Source organism: Manis pentadactyla, chromosome 3 (assembly GCF_030020395.1).
Source record: "Manis pentadactyla isolate mManPen7 chromosome 3, mManPen7.hap1, whole genome shotgun sequence".
NCBI classification, from domain to species: Eukaryota; Metazoa; Chordata; class Mammalia; order Pholidota; family Manidae; genus Manis; species Manis pentadactyla.
Window position 1 is genome coordinate 49,645,151 of NC_080021.1, and position 24,077 is coordinate 49,669,227.

A 24,077-nucleotide genomic window follows, 5' to 3' on the forward strand; every position below is an offset into this window, starting at 1 on the left:
TCCTATTCAGTCGCACAAGGTTAAAAAAAACAGAGCTTGGTGAATTCATTTTGCCTCACTTTAAGCCTGTATTGGTTGTATTTAGATTTTCTCTTATTCCTTCATTTTGCTTTTGTACCATTGTAATCAGACACTTAAGATACATTTTCAGTGGAAATTCAAGGTCTCAAAAGATTCACACCCAAATGCTTTAGAAATATTTATGTAAATGATAAATAATCTAAGTATGTCATTTATTATATTAGAATCCATAATACGCATTCAGTTAGGTAGCTTTTTCAGCTCTGATGATAACTTCAAGCTCCTGAAAAATTCTTTCACAGGATTGCTTGGCATACAAAGAAAGATACGTGTGTTAAGGCCATTGAATGGAGCCTTGACTGGGCCACTAGTTCACCTACGTATGAGCTTGGACTAGATGTTTGGCTTCTCTTTGCTTTAGTTTACTCACTCTTTTTAAACCCATAGGACATAAACCATAGTTTATCTCTAAGATCACTTCCTTCCATAACATTTTAAGATTTTATCATTTAATTCTATCACTTTACAATCATAATTCTACTTCAAGCTGAAAAAAAACCACACAATCTTGTTTTCTCATGCTGGCAAGCCTTATTCATGTAAATCACCTAAGAAACATTCGTACGATGGCCCTCACAAACACAAAATAGAGTGGTTATTGATATTAATAAATTCATTGTATACAGTAATCAAATTAATCTAATACTTGTCAAGCTTTCACTCAAATACTAAAATGTCTTGGAGAAATCATACAAGATAAACATCATTTATGTCGTTTTACACTTCATCAGCTTTCCTCTCCCACCTGAAAATCAAAACCTATTTACATACGTTTTTTACTGTAATATTCAGGAATAAGATATTTTATAGACTAGGAGAATGTTGGAGGAAATGAGTCTGTTTTAAGCATCCAGTCTCTGAGCGAAGGATCTCCCACCACCTGCTGCTTCCTACACTCCAACAAAACTCCTGCTCCAACCGGCTTTCCAGGGAGGAGCAGAGAAAACTGGAAGGGAGGGGAAGGTTGGTGCGAGCAAGAGGCGGGAGTGAGGAATGGGAGGCAGAAGTAGGCGTGGCCCGGCGCGGGCCATCAGGATAAATACGGAGAACTGGGTGCGGGGCGTGGAGAGAGAACTCCGGAGGAACGCCTGAGCTGAGCAGCACCGAGGACAGCTCCCGACAGCGTCCGCGCCCTAGGCTGCCTCGCCGCCCAGTCTTTCAGCCAGACACACACACACTGAGGCTCTTGTTCACCCCACACCCGTACTGACACACACTCACACACTCGGAGACACACTCCGCTGTACAATGGCAGAATCCCACCTGCAGTCATCCCTGATCACAGCCTCACAGTTCTTCGAGATCTGGCTTCATTTCGACGCTGATGGTGATTATCTTCTCTCTTTTTTAACTGTTTGAAGACCCTTGTCCACGCCCTCTCCTCCCTTCCCCCCAACCCTGAGCCTCCTGATCTCATTATCCCTCGTTTCTTTTCTTTACTTCTTCCCTCATCTCCCTAATCTTCTCTCTCTTGCTGACTGCTTAACCATCAGCTTGAAAGTTTATGTTACTGTTTCTATGTTATCCCAAAACCTTAAACTTTTTTAGCTCCAAGAATGGTGAAAGTAAAAAGTGTGTGGGGGGGGGGGAGAGCGGGGGGGGGGAGGGGAGTGCTAAGTGAGAGAGAAAACATGGATTGGGGGATACTGTACCCCTAAGTTTCTATGGCTATGCTTAGCATCCCTACCATCCCCCTTTGTGCTTAGCGGGTCTAAAGTTTATTACCCTGAGGCGAACGCTGCCATCGCCATAATCCTTGCAGGTTAATGAATGTGGGGGCGAGAGCCTCTCTAGTAACCAGAAAGATAGCCATAGTGGAAATGGAACGAAGAAACTCAGAATGAGATGTCTGACACCCGGTGCGTCCTTCTCTTTGCAGGAAGTGGCTACCTGGAAGGAAAGGAACTGCAGAACTTGATTCAGGAGCTCCAGCAGGCACGGAAGAAGGCTGGATTGGTAGGTTCAGGTTTGAAAAGAAGGAAAAAGACCTTCAGCCTTAAAATATAAATATTCTAGCGTTTTCATAAAGAGTCGGGGGGTCAAGTGGTTTCCGGGAAATGTAAACACTTATTGACTGAGAAAGAGGAGAAAGAGTGCTTTTCCAAATTGTGTAGGGAAAAAGAGAGAGAAAGAGAGAGAGGGAGGGAAAGTTTCCCTAAAGGGAAAAACCTTACAATCTGAAATTGGAGCATTTAAAATATAGATTCTTTACTTGCATTTGCTTTAATAGTGTTTAAAAGCAAAGTGTGGGTGCTTGAGATCTTTTAGCAGATCCCACTTCTAAGAATGAGCTCGATTAGGTAATTCGTAACTTCTCTAACTGCTGAGAAGCGGAGGGGTAGAAATACGTTTCTGCCCCTTGGTGGTCAGGAAACAGATCTGCAGATTATGAATCTCCGTCCATTGCCAATTATTAGGGTTATGATGTTGATGGGGATGGAGAGGGGGGAAAATGTCCTGTTTTGACCTTCACTGGGGGAAAGTTGTACAACTTGCAACATTTTAATGACACAAATTTAACAAGAAAGTTGTTCATTCTTTTGAGAGAAACCCAAAAGGTAGAGATGTTAAAAGGAAAGCAATATTAAAAATTTCATGTATTCTCAAAAAACAAAATTATACTCTCATGGGGAGCAATTAATGTTGTTTTGAAAATAAGCTATATTTGTGATTTAAATCATTGGTTAATTAAACAAATGGCAATTTTACTAATTATGAATGACTTCCTTTGGGCATAAATTAACCTGTTAAGAAAAGATGTTACCAGCATAAAAATAAAATAACCAGATTTAAAACATCTGTGAGATTATTGTAGAGAGGAAAATAGGTTAAGAATTTTATTCACTTATTGAGGTTTATGTAGGACTGTGTTTTAGAAGAAGGCAGTGTTGGATTTGGGCTAGTTAGATGTTAATGATCTTTGGCTTTTTAAACTACTGTTAGAGATTTTACATTACAGATGATATATAGATGACTTTAGAGGTGGAAAATATTGTGTGATCCTTTAGCAGAATTTTTTATATATATTTTACTAATAGAGTTACTTTTTATTCTATAAATCAAAAGTTGTGTGATACGCAACTGTGTACAACATATTCAAAAGAATCCTAGAGGACTTTAAAATGCATTACAGAACTACCAGTGGATAAAATCATTGATCAAATAGATTTAAAACCACATTATGCTTTGGGGATTGTTTTACTGAGATTTAATATTATGTAAATCTGAACATACAATAGAATGGGATCAAATAAAATACAATATGTCTCCTCACTCTTTCCCCACCCTTCCCCCACCTTGTGTATTACCATGTATCTATGTATCTTTGATTAATAGAACAAAACAATTATTTTCTTCATTAAAAAATATATTTAAAATATCTGGTTGAAAATTTTACTTGCTATAAAATTTCAAATTAAAACCATATAAGATGCTTCTAGCTGCTAAATGATTATGTTTTAATTTTCCCAGAAGTCATTTTAATATTGAGATTATTTTCCTCTTAGAAATTCAAATATTTAGAAACTCTCTATATTTTTTCTGATTTTTATTTTCCTCTTCCCATTTAATATTTGTACTTTTTTTGTAAACAGTGGCTTCATGTTCGAGTTTTACATTTTTAGAGCTTTTTTTCCCACTGCCTAGGCTCTAATTTTAGAATTTTGGAAACTCTAATTATTAGATTATAATCCAATTAATACCAAACTTGAACATAGGTACAGAATTATATCAAGTTGTTTAATACCAAGGCAGCAGCATATTTTTCTGGATTATGTATATAGGCTTTGGATAGATAAAACCTAAATCAAGATCTGGACTGAGAGGTTCATGTACTAGACACACATTTCACTATACTACTGGCCTCATTGAAGTAAACCTACTTTTACATATTTCTCCTTTTTTTTAGACATAAAGATTGATCTTATAAACCTAGTTCCTTTGCATTTGTGGTCATAGGATAACAGATTTCACTGTATTAATGGAAACATTGTTTGATTTGTTATATTAATAAAGTGGAATTTCAAAACTTTCACTAATACTAGCTATAAGTGAATATAACATTAATGAAATACAACAACTCAGTATGTTTTCAGAACTGCCCTTTTAAACTGACAATGATATTTAGCCTTTAAATTTGAATTCATTTTTATAATTTACTTTGTTGTTGTTGTTATTATTATTATCATTATTTTTCACACTGTTTAAAATTCAGGTTTTGATATAATTATCACCCAAAAAGCTCACAAATTAAATGTCAGTTCTGCTAGTTAAATTTAGTGGTATTACATGGTTTTAAGATTTAAAAACAAATGCTTTATTTTTGTTTACTTTAATGTATGTGCAAAAAAATGTAACAACTTATAGTCCCACTATAGCCATTGGATAGACTCTTTCATTTTCTTATAACTGTTGCTGTAACAAAACTTACTAAATGAAAATTGCAATTAATTCATAGCAGAATAGTTTTAAAGACTACAATACAATCAAATTGTTTAATTACTATTTACCTCAGTTCTACTAAAGATATTTAATTTGGTTCAAAAAGGATTTTGTAACAACTAGTAATAGTAATGTATTCAGCCTCAATATAACCCTTAAATTATATTAACCTATCTATGCCTAGCGCAAACTTGTGTGATAGATAATACCACTGTCTTGGTAGCTATGATAAAAACTGAGACCTTAATTTACTTTTGCAAGGACATAAAATAGGATGTTAATAAAGGCTGACCTATTTACAATAGGCTTCAGTTAATGCAACAAGGCTATTTAATGGGCTAGACTGGAGACCCAAGGGTATAAATTCAACTACCTGAATACTAGTTCTATATTTAGATCACTAGTTTACAGCTCACAGCTCTCTGATCTGTCAATATGTGAAGAGATTATATAAGCAACAGAATAGATTGGAAAAATAGGTCAAATGAGATGAAAGTATTCATTTTGTCACTGTAAAACAAGTTATATTATGCCAAAATATATGGCAGAGAAAACATTATCTCAGAAAAAATGGAAACAAGGACACACTAGAAAACTGCTCCCTAAATTACTCTTGGATGCAAGGATGTTAAACACATATAACCTAAACTAGGTCATCAATGTTGTCTGTCCCTAAGTACAAACTGGGTCAAGTAATTTTTTTATCTGACACATACTTTTCTGATATTTAATCTTTTAACTTAATGAATGCTACTCCCATGCTGGAAACATTTTTTGCTGACAAAGTGAGTCACTCTTCAACATTCAGATTTTTTGCTTGTCCAAACCAAAAACATATTCTCACTTTCTATAGAAGAGCATATAGAATAAGGAAAATTTTATAGGACAATTAGTGTGGCAACATAAAGGAATCTCTCATGAAGCAAGCAATGTTTAAAGTACATAACAGTCATCATTATATTTGAAATGACTAAAAGTTATGAACTGAATAATCCTGACTACATTTTCAAATGGTGGTATATCTCCAAACTAATAATAGAAGATAAATCATAAGGATTGAGGCAAAAATGATAAACATAACTACAACTATTTCATTTCAAGCCAGTAAATACAGTGATTCAGGTATGTCTTTAATTTTCATAACAGTTCATCAGTATGCATAACCCTAAATGGTTCCAATTCTGGCTTTTCTTTGCAATAAGTCATTAACACCATCACAAATATAATTGGGTTTGTTTTTTACTTTGTTTTTTTCCAAACTTCTTACCTGCTTTTATGTAATTTTAGGAGTTATCACCTGAGATGAAAACTTTTGTGGATCACTATGGGCAGAGAGATGATGGGAAAATAGGAATCGTAGAGGTAATGAGAATTTCTGCATTTTTCTGATATAGCTTTAATAAATAAGCTTCATTTTGTAGTTGTATCTAACTCAAATATGATTTGGTAAAACCAATTTAGAGCTGCTTATTTTACCTAAGTAACATGTTATCTTCTGTTCAAAAACATAAAAGAAAATCTTCAGAAATAAAAGAGACCTAAGTATCTGCCTAACTCAGAACCTAAATTTAATACATTTTGAAACTGAGTCCTGGAGAAGTGAAATGATTTGCCTTTGGTCTTGCAGCTGTTTGCTGGCACAGAGGCAGGTAGAGACCCAAGTCTCCGACTTGCAGATGAATACTCATGCCATTACATTACCCAGCCTCACTTGGATAAAATCTCAACCAAGTACATTGTTTGTTGGTATTTCTTATCATTTAACAGTGTAGACTTTTCTGTTAAGATATAAAATGAAATATTTGCAGTCTCTATGATGATGTCATGACAAAAAGCTGCATCCTGGTTCCTAAAACTCTATTATAGATTGGCGGTTGGCCTTAGTAAAAAACACAGCAACTTAATTAAAGTGGGTGAATATTTTACAATGTGTTATAGGGGAGGAATTCTTTTGAGTCTCTAAAAGTTAGAACTGTGGGTGTCAAATGTTATCTTTTGATAAGATAAACTTTTTTATTATTTTCCTATTGAAAACAACCTTTTTTTATTACTTTCCTATTGAGGACAACTTTTTCTTTTTTTTTTTTGTCCATGAGTTAAGGAAGCAAAAATCTGATTATGCATCAATTCTTTGACATTCTTCAGTTTGTGAAAGAACTGTTGCTTCCCTTGCTTCTACCTTTCCTAACTCTTGTGTTTCAGCTTTCTTTATCTCTGCAACCTACTAGAAAAATTGAATGGACAGCTTTGTCCAGAAAAATTAATAAGGTCATATTTTAAAATATGCCAAATCACAAGCATAATTATATGTAATGTTCTGAGTGTATTAGATTGTGATGTATTCTGGCTGTCAACAGCATTTAGTCATAATTTACCTTTGATTCAGAGAACTAACCTGGTTTTAAAATAATTAATATTTAGGACACCTATGATGTCAATGTGAAATACACTTATTTTTAAGCAGCTACTACAAATAGAGTTAAGGAAGGAACATACCATTACTATCTTTGTAATTAAAACATTTCCCTGGAGAATACACTCTCCCCTTTGCCTATGTGTGATGTTTACTATATAAATAGATAAATTAACAGTAATAGGACTTACAGATTGACATAGAAGCTAACTAATCATGATATGAAATCATCAAGGATGAAAAAATAACTTAAATGAACATAAATGAGATGAGATACATCTAGTCAACACTAGTTGGAAAATCTGAAATTATAAATGTGGCTATTTCAGAGTTTGGCTAGCTTTATAATTCTAGTAAAGGGAAGATTGTAATGTGTATTTAATATGTTTCACCTTGAAGGATTCCAGTGCTCTCAGTTATTTATTTCACTTAATTTCTTCAGCAATACTGTGTTGAACAGCAGTATAAAAAGCATAGATCCATTCCACGTGAATTTTACATTTTTAAAAGGACAAGATGGATGAATCTGTTTTGCATCTCGGTTTTACTATGTATGATATAGTCTAATCATTTATGAATTATAATTTTAAGTCATATTTGAATGAGAGGCTAGGGGTCACTAGCAGATGCATTGTCCTGGAGGTTTGATAATAGAAATTTCTCCAGCAGTTTGAGATAAGAAAGAAAAGTTTTCTCTGTGAGGAAAGATACGTAACAGAGGAGGATTAAGAAGTTAATGAGGGCTGAAGTGAAGAATTAAGGAACTTTTAAAGCAATAACAATAAAAACAATTTACACTAGTACAACATTACACAATTTGGAAAGAGTTTTCAAATATGTTCTTTCATTTGATCCTCAGAACAACAAAATAAAATAAGCCTAAATATAAAATGAAGATCTATTTTTATAGTTGGGGATCCTGAGGCCTCAATAGAATTTTCTTAAAGTCAAAGAAAAAATAAGAAATGAATAGTAGAATAGCCCAAACCCAGCCATTTCCCTCTGAACTGCTCTTTTTTAATAATAAATAATCTGTACATATTCTGCATTAAAAGAAAATATTTTCAAGTCTCAGTTGGTTTATTACTTATGGCAAGTAATAAAATAGGCACCTTACTATATGGTTAGCCTGGTTGAACAGGATGCACAAAGTATAGAGATCTGGCCAAAGCACTTGAAATATGATTTGGGCAGAACTTTCAGATCAGCTAAAGCAAAAAGAGTTTAAAGAGAGAGAAGTAAGACACAGAAGAATTTATTAGAAAGCTTAAGTATTGCAGGACATGGATTTTTTTGCTAGATGGGACCTTTGGGAAAAAAACAGCCAAATTTCCTTATTTTAAAGATGAAGAAACTGAAGCCCAGAAAGGCTGAATGATGTGTCCAAGATCCTGCTGGCAAGGAATGACAAAATCTACCTACAGGCCTAGATCTGACTCTGTTCTCAGAATTCTTGTCATTATGTGGAGTTATCAATCAAGGCCCAAGAGGAAGGGGTGGAATGGTAATTAGTTGTAGAAAAAAGATTTAGAGACTGGGAGGACAGGAAAGAGAAATTGCTGCAGCAGTCAAATCAAATGCCTGTCGATTCTCTCTTTGGCAGTTGCTTACAAGTGAAGAGAGAAAGATGGGGTTCTGAAAATCATTGGAAAAAAGCAATTGAAAGTTACAGATGACAAGTAGAAAATGGGGAATGGGGAGTGGGAAATACCTGAATTTATAATGTGCCCTCTAGTGTCATCAGGAAGTTGCATTAAATGAAGTTCAACCTTTCTTTTTCCAACTTGACATCATATCACTTGCTAAGAAATCCTACACAATATGGGGAAAAAATACACAAATCCAAGCCAGCTATGAAGGAATGGAAAAATCCCATGTTTTCCAAAATTTATAATAATCTACCTATTCACCTCAAGCATACAACTGTACTATTCAAAGAGAAAAGAAGTTGGCTTTGCTGTATGTTTTGCCCTTAATAGGTATACTCATGGGCTCATAAAAATCTAGTCAAAGTACAAGTACCAAATGATTTCACTCATATGTGAAGTATAAGAGCAAAGAAAAAACTGAAGGAACAAAACAGTAGCAGAATCACAGAACTCAAGAATGGACTAACAGTTACCAAAGGGAAAGGGACTGGGGAGGATGGGTGGGAAGGAAGGGATAAGGGGACGGGGGAGAAAGGGGCCATTAAGATTAACATGTATAATGTTGGGGAGGGCATGGGGAGGGCTGTGCAGCACAGAGAAGACAAGTAGTGACTACAACATCTTACTCTGCTGATGGACAGTGACTGTAATGGGGTTTGTGGGGGGGATTTGGTGAAGGGGGAAGCCTAGTAAACATAATGTTCCTCATGTAATTGTAGATTAATGATATCAAAAAAAAAATCTAGTCATAGTAAATCAAATGATATTCATGTGATAGTTTGTTTTCTCCATAGAAATGAGCCAACATGATCTGGTTCTAATTGAAATATGCTGTTCAAAAGATCAGAAAGTATAATGGTTAATTCTCAAAGTTCTGTCCTGATAAAGTTGGCTGACATTTTCCAACATGCTTTTGCTACTTAGAAACATGTAAAGAAGAAAGGCTTTCTTCTGAACTTCTTAATTTCATGTCTTTAAATTATTTTAAAATTCACACAAATACAATTCAGTAACAAAGAGATTATTAATATGAAACAGGAGCATTGAAATTCTGAGATAATTCAACAAATAACATGACAGTCAAGAAATGTTCTAAATTTATTCAGACTAAATTCTATTGCAGAGAAGGCCAATTAAAATAATTAAAGAGGAAGACTGAATGATTTAGCAGATATTAGATATTTCTTCTCTGGTGCTCACAGTAAGTATAGATATTTCCCTTAGCTGGATGTCAAATCTAAGCTTTTCACCTGGTCCTTTGGTCAATGTGTAGGAACCTACCATCCTCTTCAGTTTTGTGTCTATTTGTCCAGGTCAGTGCATCCACTGAAAAAATAGATCTAAAAGCTATTTTAATCCTAAAAGTATAAATAGCCTCCCCAGGAAGCAGGCGCTTCTCTAGACTTTCCATCTTTTCTCCCATGGCAGGATTTAAGCATGTGAGTTTAGCTACAGTGAATGTAATTTTTCATGGAAGACTACTTTTCCACCTTAGAATTTGGGGAAATGACATGAAATCTGATAAAAACATCCCTCCAGATAGATATTTTTAAAAGGATTTATTTGTCACACTTTTTCATGTGAAGATTTTAATGGAAGGTTATAAACAGACAAGGGCCTCAAAATCAAAAAGACCAGACTGTCTGATTCAAATCTGAATCAAACTATAAGCTATGTGATAGCAGCCCACTTATCCTCTCTAAGCTTGTTTCCTTGGCTGTAAACAAGGATGGTAGGTGAATATTGATGTCACATGTAAAAATACATGTCAAATGAATATATTAACCCTGGCACACTATAAAAACTCAAAAATGTAAATGCTTTTATTATTAAAAATAAAAATAACTCATTGAAAATCTAAACCACTCCTCTAAATGCCAAGCCTTTTTCCCACTTCCTATATAACCTGTCAAATTCAAATTATTAAACTCATCTAGCCTTAAACTTATATAAGATTATTTGCCTCCCAAATTTCCTGGACTCACTTCTCATTGACTAGGAAACATATTTCTCTGGTTCTCAAATGAAATATGTGAATGCTTTGTTAATCTGTGCTGAAGAAGGTTAACAGAAACCATGATTTTCTTTAGTTTAAAAGTTAGGCATTATGCTTCATGTGTGCTTTGATGTTTCTTAGCTAAGTCATTTACACCCATTATGTGTACCCTCATACCTCATAATTTATCACTGTATCTAGCTCCTGCTTTGAAGAAGTTTCTTTATAGTGGTGACTATGAATTCCCAGCATCCAGCACAGTGCCTACTAGTGGCTTTGAACCACAGTCACATGAGCCACTGCAAGGAACTTCAACCTGCCCTAAAACATAAGGCAAGGGTTTCAGCCTGGGAATAGTGACAGGGGTTGAGTTCCCTGGGAGGCAGATCTGAGTTGAGGATTAGTAATGAAGAAGTTTATTAGAAGTGCTCTTGGAATCAATAACCAATACTCATCGAAAGGAAGTGAAAAGAACAGGACAGGACAGAGGGAGTCAGTAGGTTATGACACAGTCTCAATAGAGGCTTCAACTGGGATGACCCTGCAGAGATGTCCCGAGATTTGCACAAGAGGGCTGGACCTCTGTATATCCATGTGGGTCTATCATAAGACACAGCCTTTTGGGGATGCAGCTTTCTTCAGCCCAGGTAACTCCCAAAGGGTACTGACAGCTGAGGCCACAGTAATACTCCCAGCACCGAAAGGGAGCTCAAGGTGGAACATCATAATACCCACCCTAACTCCTATCCACAGCTCAGTAATAAGCTATTTGCATCACCTCCAAAGGAAATATATTTCTTCTTATCTATAGCCTGTGTTGACCCTAGACAAGTAATTTCTTGCCTTCATTCATTGGCTCAGTAAAATGTTTACTGAAATTTTTGCAGGTTTTTGGCAAATAGACAGTAAATAAGACAAAGACCATATCATCAGGATGTATGTAGATTGGCAGAAGAAACAAGCCAACAGAAAGAAATGTGTGCTTCCCCTAATTTCAGTGACAGACAACAGTTCTCATAAATGAAGTTCTCAGGTATTCTCCTTGTGGCCACATCTAATTCCCTTGGTGTTCTTCACCCTCTTCTCCAACTCACAGCAAAGTTTTGAGAGTTCATAAAAAAGCAGGCAGGCAGCCCAAGGACCAAGAAACCACCAATGATCTAGGAACAGCCAGTATTGGATACTACTCTGCACAGCCGTGACTTAGCTAATCTGAGAATAAAGCAGCTCTACTTAACACCTTCTATAAAAGACTTCTGGCACTTTGTAAACATGGCCTTAGACATTATAGCTAGAGAGTTCTTGCTTCCAGCTCTGAAATTTGAATATTGATTCACACACAATACATTGATGGAAAGATCAACAGATGACACAGGACCACAACGCTGTGAAATGAAACACACTTTAAAAAGGATGATTTCTTTATGTTCATATAGCCACATCCAATCCACACATGGTATTCTTGTTTTTAAGTGGCTGGTTTGTCTTATTATAATCTTTTACATGTTTAACTCATTTCTAATGTCTGTAAAATAGGATGGTGCCATATTCAGTTTAATATTAACATTTCAATGAAATTAAAAGATTGAATATGTTGCACATAGGTATAATCTGTGTTTTTAAAATAATTAGATCAAGTAGGACCAAAGTGGCATGGCAAAGAAGTGTACATGTACATTAGACATGAAGAGCAATTTTACCATCTCTATATTTGAAACTCTGAAGACGTCTGAACATTATGTGCGTTATAAGAACTGTAATTTTTGAAACAAAGATGGCTAAGATTTCCTGAATTTTACATTTGGTCATTGCTAACTAGCTTGTACTTTCATTTTTTCTATTTTCATGTTATTTGGTGGATTTCGATAAGTATACTTTTTTTAAGAAAACTGATTCCTCTTTTGTTCAAAACAACACACAATTATTTCAAGCAATATAGAAAGTAGCAATGAAGATAGGATAGAAAATATTATAAATCCTCTTAAGGTGGTCATGTTAACGAAGTAAAGTAATCAGCCAATCTGCATTTATGTCAGGCACATAACATGCTGAGCACCACACTGGGCATTCAGGGTATGCAGGCAAAGAATGGTTTCTGCCCTCCTGAAATAGATGATCCATGGACAGAGCCACCAAAAACTTACAAAGTGGTATCTGGCAGGTTACACACTAATGAAGAAAGGAAAAGTTGGAATTGACTGTTTCCTGTTTCCCAAATGACTGCTTATGTTAATGTGAACCACACTAGTGACCTTTGTGTCAAAATAAATAGGAAAATATTTTCTGGCTGAGTCATACTAAAAATCCTAATAAGATGCTTGGCCCTGTCCCTTGGCCCACACCCATGTGTAGTGCCTATAAATTGAATGGTTTTAATTTGTGGTACTTTTTAAGATAAAATTTTTAAATGTTTTAATAATTTTTTAAATTATTTCAAAGATCTGAAAACAAGATAAAGGAATATTATACAGGCATAAAGAACCAGAGGTTACTGGCATATAAGGTAGAATGATACATTTTATATTAAATTTAAAATTTTTTAATGGACCTAAAAGGTTAAAAAAATTTTTTTAAGAGTCTTTCCTATAATTTGGTAGAACTTCTGGAACTTATACTGACTTTAAAGTTGATCTAGACCACAGGTTCTTGGGCTAAAATCCAGAGATGAGGGTCTATGCATGTACAGCAAGGGATTCATCAACTTGGAAATTACATGAAATATAATATGTGTTGGTTCATTCTTTAATGGTAATAATATAGTGATTTTACAGATTCTCAAGGTCATCTTGAGCCCAATACGTTTAAGAGACATTGGTTTCTGTTTCAGTTCCTTATTTTAGCGATGAGGGTACTAAGTTCCAGAAATGGCTGAGGGAGTTGCTGGGAACCACAGCTAATTAGCAGCTGATCCAGGAATAGAACCCAAGCCTGCAGTGGGGCCATCAATCCAGCTCCCTCCCTCCCTGCACGCAATAGATAGACTACATTCATCTTAAAATGGGATCTGGAGCCCTTTTTTACTCCAATAAAAAAGGGTATTTAAGTTCTGAAATGAGATCTAAGGAGAAAAGTCGTAGGGTCATGAATGGAGATCATAAAATAAGCCCAAGCCCGGATTCAAACAGCAGATGTCCTTTTGGCAGAAACCTATCATTTGAGAACTGATTTTCCCTATTACTGTTCAATTTTTACTGTTCATTGTGAATTGTCTTTTCTACTCTCCTTCCCCTGCCTTACAGTCAATGTCTTCAGTTTACCTCCCCTTGCATGTCTTACTTCACTTTCTCTCACACTCAGGGACACAATTTTTTTCCTTCCTTCCTTCCTTTTCACCTACATTCATATTTCTCAGTTTCTTTCCTTCTATGTGTGTCCCCACGTGTATTGTTCTCTGCACGCTGAGAGGAGGAAGACTGCTCTGTGGACAGAACGTCTGAAGAGTTCCAGCCAAGGGGATGAATCTGTTTATACGTCCAGCAGATGGAAGTGGTCAAACCAGTCCTGTCTGAGCTTCCTGTGTTCGCCTGCTGCAGCCATCTCTCTGACAGAAATCAGTGGCTCAAGGGCACCCAAGCATTGGGAAACACGATGGCTTTGTGCAGGAGCAAGTGTCAGAAAAGCAAAGTTCATTCTAATGACTTTCTTCTCCTAATTTTCTAGGCAGTAAAACTCCTTGTAATAAATATGCTCCAAAACAAATGCAAAACCTACGCAGGAGGTAATGCCAGAGACATGCTTTCTAGCTCCTTAACGACTTTTTAAATATTTTCCAGTTGGCTCATGTACTACCCACAGAAGAGAACTTCCTGCTGCTCTTCCGATGCCAGCAACTGAAGTCCTGTGAGGAATTCATGAAGGTATGAGAAAGTTCTGTCAGTAGGTGACATCTATAGAAAGCTACTTAAAAGTAGGAAAACTGTTGGCTTTTTATTTAATGTGTTTGTTTTTCCTTATTTAAAATTACTTACAGACATGGAGAAAATATGATACTGATCACAGTGGCTTTATAGAAACTGAGGAGCTTAAGGTAAGCAAGTAAAAACTTGGGCTAAGTTTTTTCTTTTCAAATACAATCATGAACTTTTTAGCTTTTTAAAAAACCTCCCACAATAGGAACTAATGTTGAGCAGTGGCACATTTTCACCCACTCTTCCACATCATCAACGAAGAACCAGATCAAAAAAGGGACTTCAAGTACTCCTTGAAATTCTGTTCAGCGATGCAAGAAATTACCATTTTCTGTGGTATGTGCAAATTGTTGTATAAGATGGATAGATAGATATAATGATATACTAAGCCAGAAAATCCACTCCTTTTCATGGAAATTTGACATTTTATTTTATAAATTAAACAACTATATAATAGATTTTTCTTTCAAGAGAAAGAGAAACGAACGATTGTTAGACACCTACTATATGCCAGGTACTTTACACACACAATATCTTCTTTCACCTTCATGTGAGTTCTGTGAGATTAGTATTACCCCAGTAAGGAAAAAGATTAAGAGAAGCTAAGTGATAAATTGAAAGCCACACAGAAAGACACGAGGCTACAATGTTTAAATTCAGACTTATCAGCCTCCAAGGCCCCTTAAACATTCCATACAGTCTCCTGCCCCTCTCAACAACAGTAAACACAACAAAGTCCTAATGTATAATCAAACTCCTGAAAAAGTGCAACTTTGAAAATGGATTTATCAATTCGTATCTCACAGGTGTCCAGAGGAGCTGGTAGAGAGGAGGAGGACAAAAAGTGAAAAGATCTGAAATCAAGTTTCACCGCTTGACAAATACTCTCTCTGATTTTTTCCATCCTTTAAATGGGGCTGATAGTACCCTCCTCTCAGATTTATTGTGAAGCTCAAGTAGGATGTTGTGCATGAAGAATTTTGTGAAATACAAGGCATAATAAATTATATTAATCGTGAACTCAGTAATTTACTAGCCTTTCAGAAAAATGAAAGCATTGCTTTCTCACTTCCTTAAATTGACCCCAAGATTTCTCAGTCCAGAAGATCCTATTTTCTCCATCTTCAGCATATGAAGTGACTAAAAGGGAAGCAAAAATTGTTGTTTGCTGAGCACCTACTATGTGGCAGGCATAGTATTAGGTGTTTGAAATGTATTTTAACACTTAATCCTCACAAAAAACTTGCAAGGGGGTATTATCATTCCCATTATACAAACAGAGAAACTGAAGTTCAGAGAGATTAATTTTTCAAAGTTACACAGCTGCATAGGAAAACAACCAAGATTAAGACCTAGAATATCTGATAATGCTAATAATGTTGGGCTCTTTTCCCCACAACATCACATGCTTTCAGACTTCAGTCATCAAGAGCTACCTCTTCTGCTGCCATGTAGGGGAAATAAAAATGTCAAACATGATTTCCTAGTCATGGTTTAACATGCCACACATAAAATTTTAGGGATGGAACTGGGACATTTGCTCCACTGCAAAGTTGTTAAAACATAGCTAAAGTCTCTTGGAAATATAAACATTTTAAATGTGAAATCACTGAAAACAATGTATTTTACAAACTTGCAGTTCAGCAAACTAGATCCCATGAGGTAAAAGTCAGCGATTGTGTTTTTTATTCTACTGGACCAAAAATATTCTTTAAAAAATCACTTCAAGTTCATAATGAAAACTTCAACTCATTTCCAATACTGACCTTCTTTGTTCTAAATTTTATTCTCAGAAAGAGATTCTAAATAGAAGTCCTCCTCTCTGGGGAATTTTGAAGATAAGTTGGCATTCTTTTTTAATGGATCTTTCAAGAAAGCTAATTTTAAGATCCATAATAGAGTAAAACATCACTTGTTCTTAGACATGACTTTGAATCTCAGTGTCCCAAGGTTTCTCTCAGGCTATTTTTGTGACCACCATGTGAGTCTCTGATGAGGTTTTTTAACCCAATTAATCTCTGACAAAAGTCTCATAAGGCTCAAAAATAAAATTCATCCCTAGATAACTTGAAATTTCCATGTTTCACTTTGAATTTGAAGTCAAATGTTTGAAGTGAAAGAAAATGTATCAAACCAAGAAAAAGGTCTCCTTCCTCAAAAAGAATGAAGTTAAATCATCCCAGCAGAACTGGTACATTTTGGAGGAAGATAAACCACAGCAGAACCAAAGAAACGCCAGCCCTCAGTAATGTCCAAGCACAGCATCTGCTGAGTTTTCCATAATTGTGTTAATTCATTTTCTGAGAAAATAAAGGAGTTGCAAATGAACAGCATTAGACAAAATGAAAGATAATATGCTTTAGTACTTACACTGTCATTTATACAGCAAGCTTTTGTAAAGCTTTTATTTGATTTATTTCTCTGTTAAAAAATTATACTCCTAAACTCCAACTGTCAAATTAATAATCATCTTTTTTCATCCTTCCCACATTAATTTCTATTTTAATATGATTGATATATCCTTCAAAGATTAGATAACATCATCTGTGGCCGGCTGTTTGAGTTGGAACAGTCAGCTGAAGCATTCTAACCAAGGTGCTTAGGACAGCATCAAACCTAAAAGCCAAACAACCAGCCCACTGGTGAACCAAGCTTCATACCAGCTATAAACTGATGTGGAAATACAGCTTTTGAGTGTAAGAAATACACCTTAAATTAGCAGTAGTTCTCCGTCTGGCTTGCTGATAATTTTTCACTCATGAAGGTATAGAAAGGAACCTTTGTGTTTCTTGCAAGGGAGGCATATGAGTATTTGTGAAGTTATTATGTACAAAGGCATCCACTGGGCTGGCTGGTTTTAAATGCTTTTACTCTGATTCCTACACAGTGCACAATCCAGATGCTCCTTTAATTGAAATCATAAAATACAGTGTAGCACAGACTATGACAGATCAGGTCTCTATAAAAGGCAGATGTTGTACCTGTCAAAGGCAGCATCTTAGCTAGAATACCGAGAGGACCACATGGCTCAGCACCCATTAAAAGTCCTCTCTCCTCACCCAGTTCTAGCCTCGAAAAGAGACCACATTCCTTAAGTGTTTCATTTCAAGGCAGGCTGAGATGGGAGCCCACTGTACGTTGTTGATTAAATTCATACGAATGCTCTTTGTCTTAACAGAACTTTCTAAAGGACCTGCTTGAAAAAGCAAACAAGACTGTTGATGATACAAAACTAGCTGAGTATACAGACCTAATGGTAAGACTGAATTTGAAAAGACTGTAGCCAGAGCCCATGAAATATTACTGTGTTCTTGCTAATTCCCAAGGCTACACAGGATAAAATAAATAAACCATGGTGTGGGCGTCACATACATATAGGTTTTGTTTCACTTGAAAAATGAAATACTTAAGGATGCTTATACCTTGTAAGGCTGAGTGCTGCAGGCATTGGAGTTAAGCTCTGTAGATGAGCATTTCCTTTCTTGTAGAGCAAAGTAATTTTCATTTATCAAAAGATCACTTTGTTTCTCTTACAAAGACAAAATTCTATCACTAAAAATTGTGTAACATATATATGTAAGTTACATTGTAGATATATATATATTGTATCACTAAAAACTTATTTATTACAGAGGTTCTGAATCAGGAAATCCTGAGGTTATGACTCAGGAAACCATAGATTTTTTTTTAGATTTTAAAGAAGACTTCTAGCTATTTTATTCATTGAACAACAAAATATGGTTATTTCCTCCTTCTTTGTTTTGATTATTATTATTTTGGAATATCGTCTTGGTGCTTTGGGTGAGGAAATCCAAATATACCCTGAGCCTGATACTACATTAAATAGTTTAACCAAGATATATTGTATAATATTGATAATAGAACCAAGAAAATTGCTTTACACATAAGTACTTAATGTTTTAGAAATGAACAAACTTACGAAGTTCTAATTGAATCCAGTGCCTGTGAAGTTAATTAATTTCAAGAGGGTAAGGTTTTATCATTTTGACTCCTTATAACATTAGGACTATGAAGAAAAAGGCTCTTGCTAAACTGATTAAACCATTGGACACTATTTGGGCAACACTTTTTTAATTGTTTAAGTTTTGAAATTCAGGGAAAGTTTTAAGTTAATCCAGTTTCAATACATATTTTTATACATGCTTTAAATACTATAGGTACTAAAATTCTTACCTCGTGGATTTAAATAAATTATCCATAAAAGTATGTGTTATAAAATTGTTGCATTAGATTGATAAAGGAGTTAGACTTTTTAGTTACCCTGAGAAATAATCTTATGAAGAGTTTGATTGTATTGATGTAAATGAGATTTTTCAGCCTGTCATCTTGCTTTTATGGGGGAAAACAAAAACACTACAATTTCATTATTACTTTATTCATTACACAGTGATATTACAAAGTGGAAGTAATCTTTAATTTCAAAACAAGGCAAAAAGCTTTCATTGCAAGAAAGTGTCCTCTTTAATTCCTCACTGTATTTCCACTTACCATAGCACGAGCACACAAATGTGTCACAGTGGGGAGACCTAAGCTCTACATAACATTGGGAAAGAGACAATAACCTACATTTAGCAATCTTTTGTTTTGTGCCAATTTTAAGGGATGTCTATTTAAAGTAAAGACTCCTTTTCAGGTAGAAATCTAAAGCAGCCTTTTTAAAACAACTCAGATGGGAGTTTTCCCCCTGTTGGACTGGCCTGGCATATCTGATTAAATGTCATGAACCAGTTCAAATCTGGGTAGCAAATTAAGCAGGAACTAATTAAAATTTAAAGATATATGTGGGGAAATATTTCCCTGTGGGCACTAAATTGTGTGATCAGGTGTCCAGTATCTTGGTAGACTGTGTGACAATATTAGAACTATGGTCAATGGATTATGAAATATGTCAGTATCAGACCCTGAAAAAAATCTGCCTCCTACAAAGGATTTTTAGAACATCTCAAACCATAGAATACCCTTCCTTTTCTCCCTGAAGAGATTTCCCTAAACTTATATCGACTATGACCCTGATCAGATTCCTTTTTCAAAAATAAAAATAAAGCCATTTTCTCACATATTTTACATATTTTATACACATACAGAAAGTATACATATTTTATATATTTTAATATAGTTCATATATAGTCCTTCTATATGATATGGTATAGCAATAGTTGCTACTTTCTAAAAACATGGATGCTTTCTGAACACAGGTATGAGTGTGTTTATATCTGGGTGTTCCTTGGTTTATGATGTGTATGTAAGTGCAGTGTAGGGAGGTAGGGTGCTTAATTTAGTTTCTAGTATCCAAAGGAAGATGAAACAATTCAAAATTACTGAAGTTCTTTTCTCTAAGGATTATTCATACCACCTGCCTATTGCTTCTGCTTATATTCCTTTATGCTCTAAAAGAGGGAAACAAATTAAATGTTTATTTTCATACCATTCTTTGGAGAGTTTCAAGACATGCTATATACTGCCAGACATGATTGCCCCGACATGTGCCCCCAACACATGTATACACATATTTACTATTCTAGAAGCCTAAGTAAGATCACTATTACTCAGTTTGACTATTCTGTATTGTTCTGGTAGACTTGGGCCATTGACACATTATAAATTTGAAAATTTGCACTGAAAGTTTAATAAATGCAAGTTTCTAGAATTTGCTATCTATATAAGTAATTGGTAACTCAAACTGCTTTATCTTTAATTTTCTTCTTCTCCATTCAGTAAATCATTCTTTAATGGCTACAATAATGACATTCTCTTTTTCAGCTGAAATTATTTGACTCAAATAATGATGGGAAGCTGGAATTAACTGAGATGGCACGGTGAGTTTAGGAGCTGTGCAAATACTAGTACAAAAAGCCGATCCTTTTAAAAAAAATCTGCTCTATTCATATGATGTTTTTCTCTTAAAAGGTTACTACCAGTGCAGGAGAATTTTCTTCTTAAATTTCAGGTACTTCTCTTTTTCTCTACCGCAAATTATATTTTCCTCGAAACATTAGAATATGGCAGATTTGCCAAGGGAAAACAATGAAACAGAGAAATAGCATTTTAACCTTTGCTCTCTTCTCTACCACCTAGGGAGTCAAAATGTGTGGGAAAGAGTTCAATAAAGCTTTTGAGTTATATGATCAGGTAAAAGTCTATTCTTATCTAAAACTTGATTCTTTAGAAGAATTTGGAAAATGCTCACTTAGAGAAAAAACCCTCAAGTGTGTTTAATATAAACCCCAAGGTTCATATTAAAAGAAACATGACGTATTAAAATTACTCAGCCAATTCATTCTTGTCATAGGAAATGTATTATGATGTGTCCCAAATTAGTCACATCTTGATACAAATTCCATGCTACAATTTATCTACTGTGAGGCTTTGAACAAGAAACCAAACTCCTCTGAACCTCAACTTCCTCATTTGTAAATAAGAAATAATAATACCCACTTTGCAAGGTGGAATTGGGATTAAGCTAGATGAAAGTACCCTGCAGAATCCCCACACGTAGTAGACTGTAAGTTTGTGTATGCAAGGAAAGGTTATTTCTGATGTCACCAGTTAATGTCCTTTATTTCTTCTGATTTTCTACTCCTGGACCAAATCAGTATTCTGTAGGCTCTAATATACCTCTGCCACCACCTGGTGTATTATCAGGCCAGTCTCACAGCCTCCCCAGGCTTCAGTGTCTTTGCTCATATGAACCTATTTGTGACTACTTATTTACTTCAACAGAAGGTGCTATTGTTAACATAAAATGAAATATTAAAAATGAAAGTACTTTTAAAAGTTCAAAATATTTGTTGAATTTGTATCTATTTTGGAACTTCGGCGCAGTTAGAAATTTTGAGGGTCTGACATGAGAGGTTAGAATATCTGCCAAGTATGCAATAGAGAGATCTTCTGAAGATTTCTGTTATTTCTGTTTTACATTTCCCATTTTTGTGGATGGAGTTGGTTATATACTGTTTATTTCTCCTCCCTCAGGATGGCAATGGATATATAGATGAAAATGAACTAGATGCTCTACTGAAGGATCTGTGTGAGAAGAATAAACAGGTAACTCAGTTACTGTGCCACTTATTCCTCAAGCAGACTTTTCAGATCCATCCAGAAGTAACCACACATCCGTTTTTGGAAATCTACTTAAAAAATTTATAGAGAAGCAGAAGTAGATTTCAATTCTTAACCTCATTTGGTACTGGCCTAAATCAGTGTAACTGTGATAGATTTTTAAAACAACCTGGTGGTTAATCCCATTTGTATAAGAATTTAATCCAGCTCTTTTCTTAATGGATTGATGTAATAAGCACTTTTCATCTCACATTTCATCACTGGACAGTGGTTAACTCCCATATTTAACTAGATTATAATGCCATCTATGTTCTATACAGGATCTGGATATTAATAATATTCCAATATACAAGAAAAGCATAATGGCTTTATCAGATGGAGGAAAGCTGTACCGAACAGACCTTGCTCTTATTCTCTGCGCTGAAGACAACTAGAGTTGGTGACCATGACCACTTACTAGCGATACATTTTATCTAAAAAATAACTGTGCACTATAAGGGAGTAGGCTGTATTTTCTTTTATAACTGTAAATTTAACTGCATATAGATAATTATCCAGGATGTGGCACATTCTTTTCAGCTTGTTTCTATACTGTTTGTAATGTACAGTTTTTGTAACTACATGACTGAAAAGGAGAATGTCTATGCTTATGCCAGTCAATACACCCAATTAAAAAAAACCAAAAAAACCTATCTTGCTTTCATAAATATAGTTGGACAAGATTTCCCTAAAAATTCCACTAGGATAAATCTCCAAAATTCTAGTCTCTTATGTGTAAATGCATATTTGTCACTGGATAGGAGAATTATACATAACAAACCAAACATTCTTATTTCAGACAATCATAGGTCTGTCCTACAAAAGAGCTGTAAGTTGTATTTCCAATTATTAGGAGGAATATGCTTTTGCATCTAAAATACTACCAAAATATCAGTCAATAGTTAATCTATGAGGTTAACACTCTCAATAGACAAGATTTAGTTAATTAATCAACAACATACCTACTGCTTGATCCAAACCAAGCTATAAGGTTCAAGCTGATTTGATGACACAGAAAGGCAGCACCAGATGAAACATAAGTCTATCTGATTCTATATCTGTATTCCCAACAAACCTACTGTCAGAGAGTGTGACCTTAACCAATTTTCTAAGCTGTTGTCATGTTTTGCAGGTTATAATTATTCTAGTAAACTGCTGTTTTTATGTCATATTCTGTGTGATCTCTGATTAAATTATATATGTCGAGTATCCTGGTGTCTAGTTTGCATACTTCATTCTATGCAGAATTGTTCATAGGATTTTCATTCTATGTAGAATTGTTCATCCATCAAGGGTATCTGCTGCCTCTGAAAATATTTTTTTCTAGCTATAACAACTCTATTTTTTACTACATAATTGAATTTTAATGTAAAAGTCATAGCACCCTGATTGTTGAATGTTCTATCACCAATAATTTTGTGTATTCTGTGAATTCTGTATTTCATATTGAGATCGGCATTCAATATAGTTCTATTTCTATCTGCAAATAGTTCAAAAAAGTTAAAAATAACATCCGAAGAGAAATGCTAATGGAATCATTTATCTTATTTAGCAAGGGAGATTCTATAACATTCTTTTGACCCACATCCAAATCACAGTTTCATATATTTGTAGCTAGAATATCTTATACTGGTTATAGTTGACATGTAATGGTTGGTGATTTCTAATTCTCTGATTGTGAAGCATGGAGCTATGAGAGATACATCTGTGTGAAATTTACAAAGTTGCCACCAAAGAGCTACATGGTTCTGGTTCAGTTTGAATATCCCCATTCTATAAATTTAGCACTGGACTTCTCAATTCATAGATAACAACGAAAAAAGCAAGACATCTCTTTCCCCCAACAATGAACAAAAAAGAGATCTGCCAAAAAAATAGAATTTATCAAATAATGTAAGTGAGTTGGTAGATTGGTTTTGCTTCTAGTGTGTAAATGGAAGCACTGACCTTAAGCTGAATTTAACTACTAAGAATAAATAAAGAGAAAAATAACTCTAATCTCTTGTATTTTTGTTTCTGCCTCAAAAAGTCAGTTGACATGTAACCTGTGATTGGTCCAGGTGGAAATGTAGGATGTTCAAATTATTACGGTGTAAGAAACCTAAATAAATGTAAGTCTTCCTGACTCAGTGAATTACTGGATGCCTCATTGAATTAAGAGGTACCTCTGACATTAAGGTCTACAAAGAAATCTCAAAAAAATCTAAATATTTGGAGTTTTTTGCCTGATACAATCAAATATTTCTTAATGGAATATCTTCTCTGTGAGAAGAGGAGAAATACACAGAATTTTCCTACATTTCATCTGTAGAAAACAGCTTTTCATTTTAAAGTATACCAAAAGTAAACAAGGTTTCGCACTCTTACAATAATAGCATGGAAAAAGAAAGAAAATAACAAAAAATCTGCTAGGAGTATACCTGAGGGGACTTCCCAGAAATCCAGCACCTATCATGGTGAACTTTAGCTCC

At 34.9% G+C, this 24,077-nt stretch overlaps 1 protein-coding gene across 1 annotated transcript; it reads left to right on the plus strand.

Annotated features, from left to right (window-relative positions):
- Nucleotides 1-1,125: 1,125 nt before the first annotated feature.
- CALB1 (calbindin 1) lies at nucleotides 1,126-23,740 on the plus strand. Its single transcript, XM_036932686.2, has 11 exons — nucleotides 1,126-1,408; nucleotides 1,961-2,037; nucleotides 5,809-5,883; nucleotides 14,353-14,436; nucleotides 14,550-14,606; nucleotides 17,666-17,743; nucleotides 20,269-20,324; nucleotides 20,416-20,455; nucleotides 20,584-20,637; nucleotides 21,481-21,552; nucleotides 21,888-23,740. Exons 1-11 carry the CDS (start codon nucleotides 1,330-1,332, stop codon nucleotides 21,999-22,001), a joined length of 786 nt encoding a protein of 261 aa, XP_036788581.1. The 5' UTR covers nucleotides 1,126-1,329; the 3' UTR covers nucleotides 22,002-23,740.
- Nucleotides 23,741-24,077: the final 337 nt, after the last annotated feature.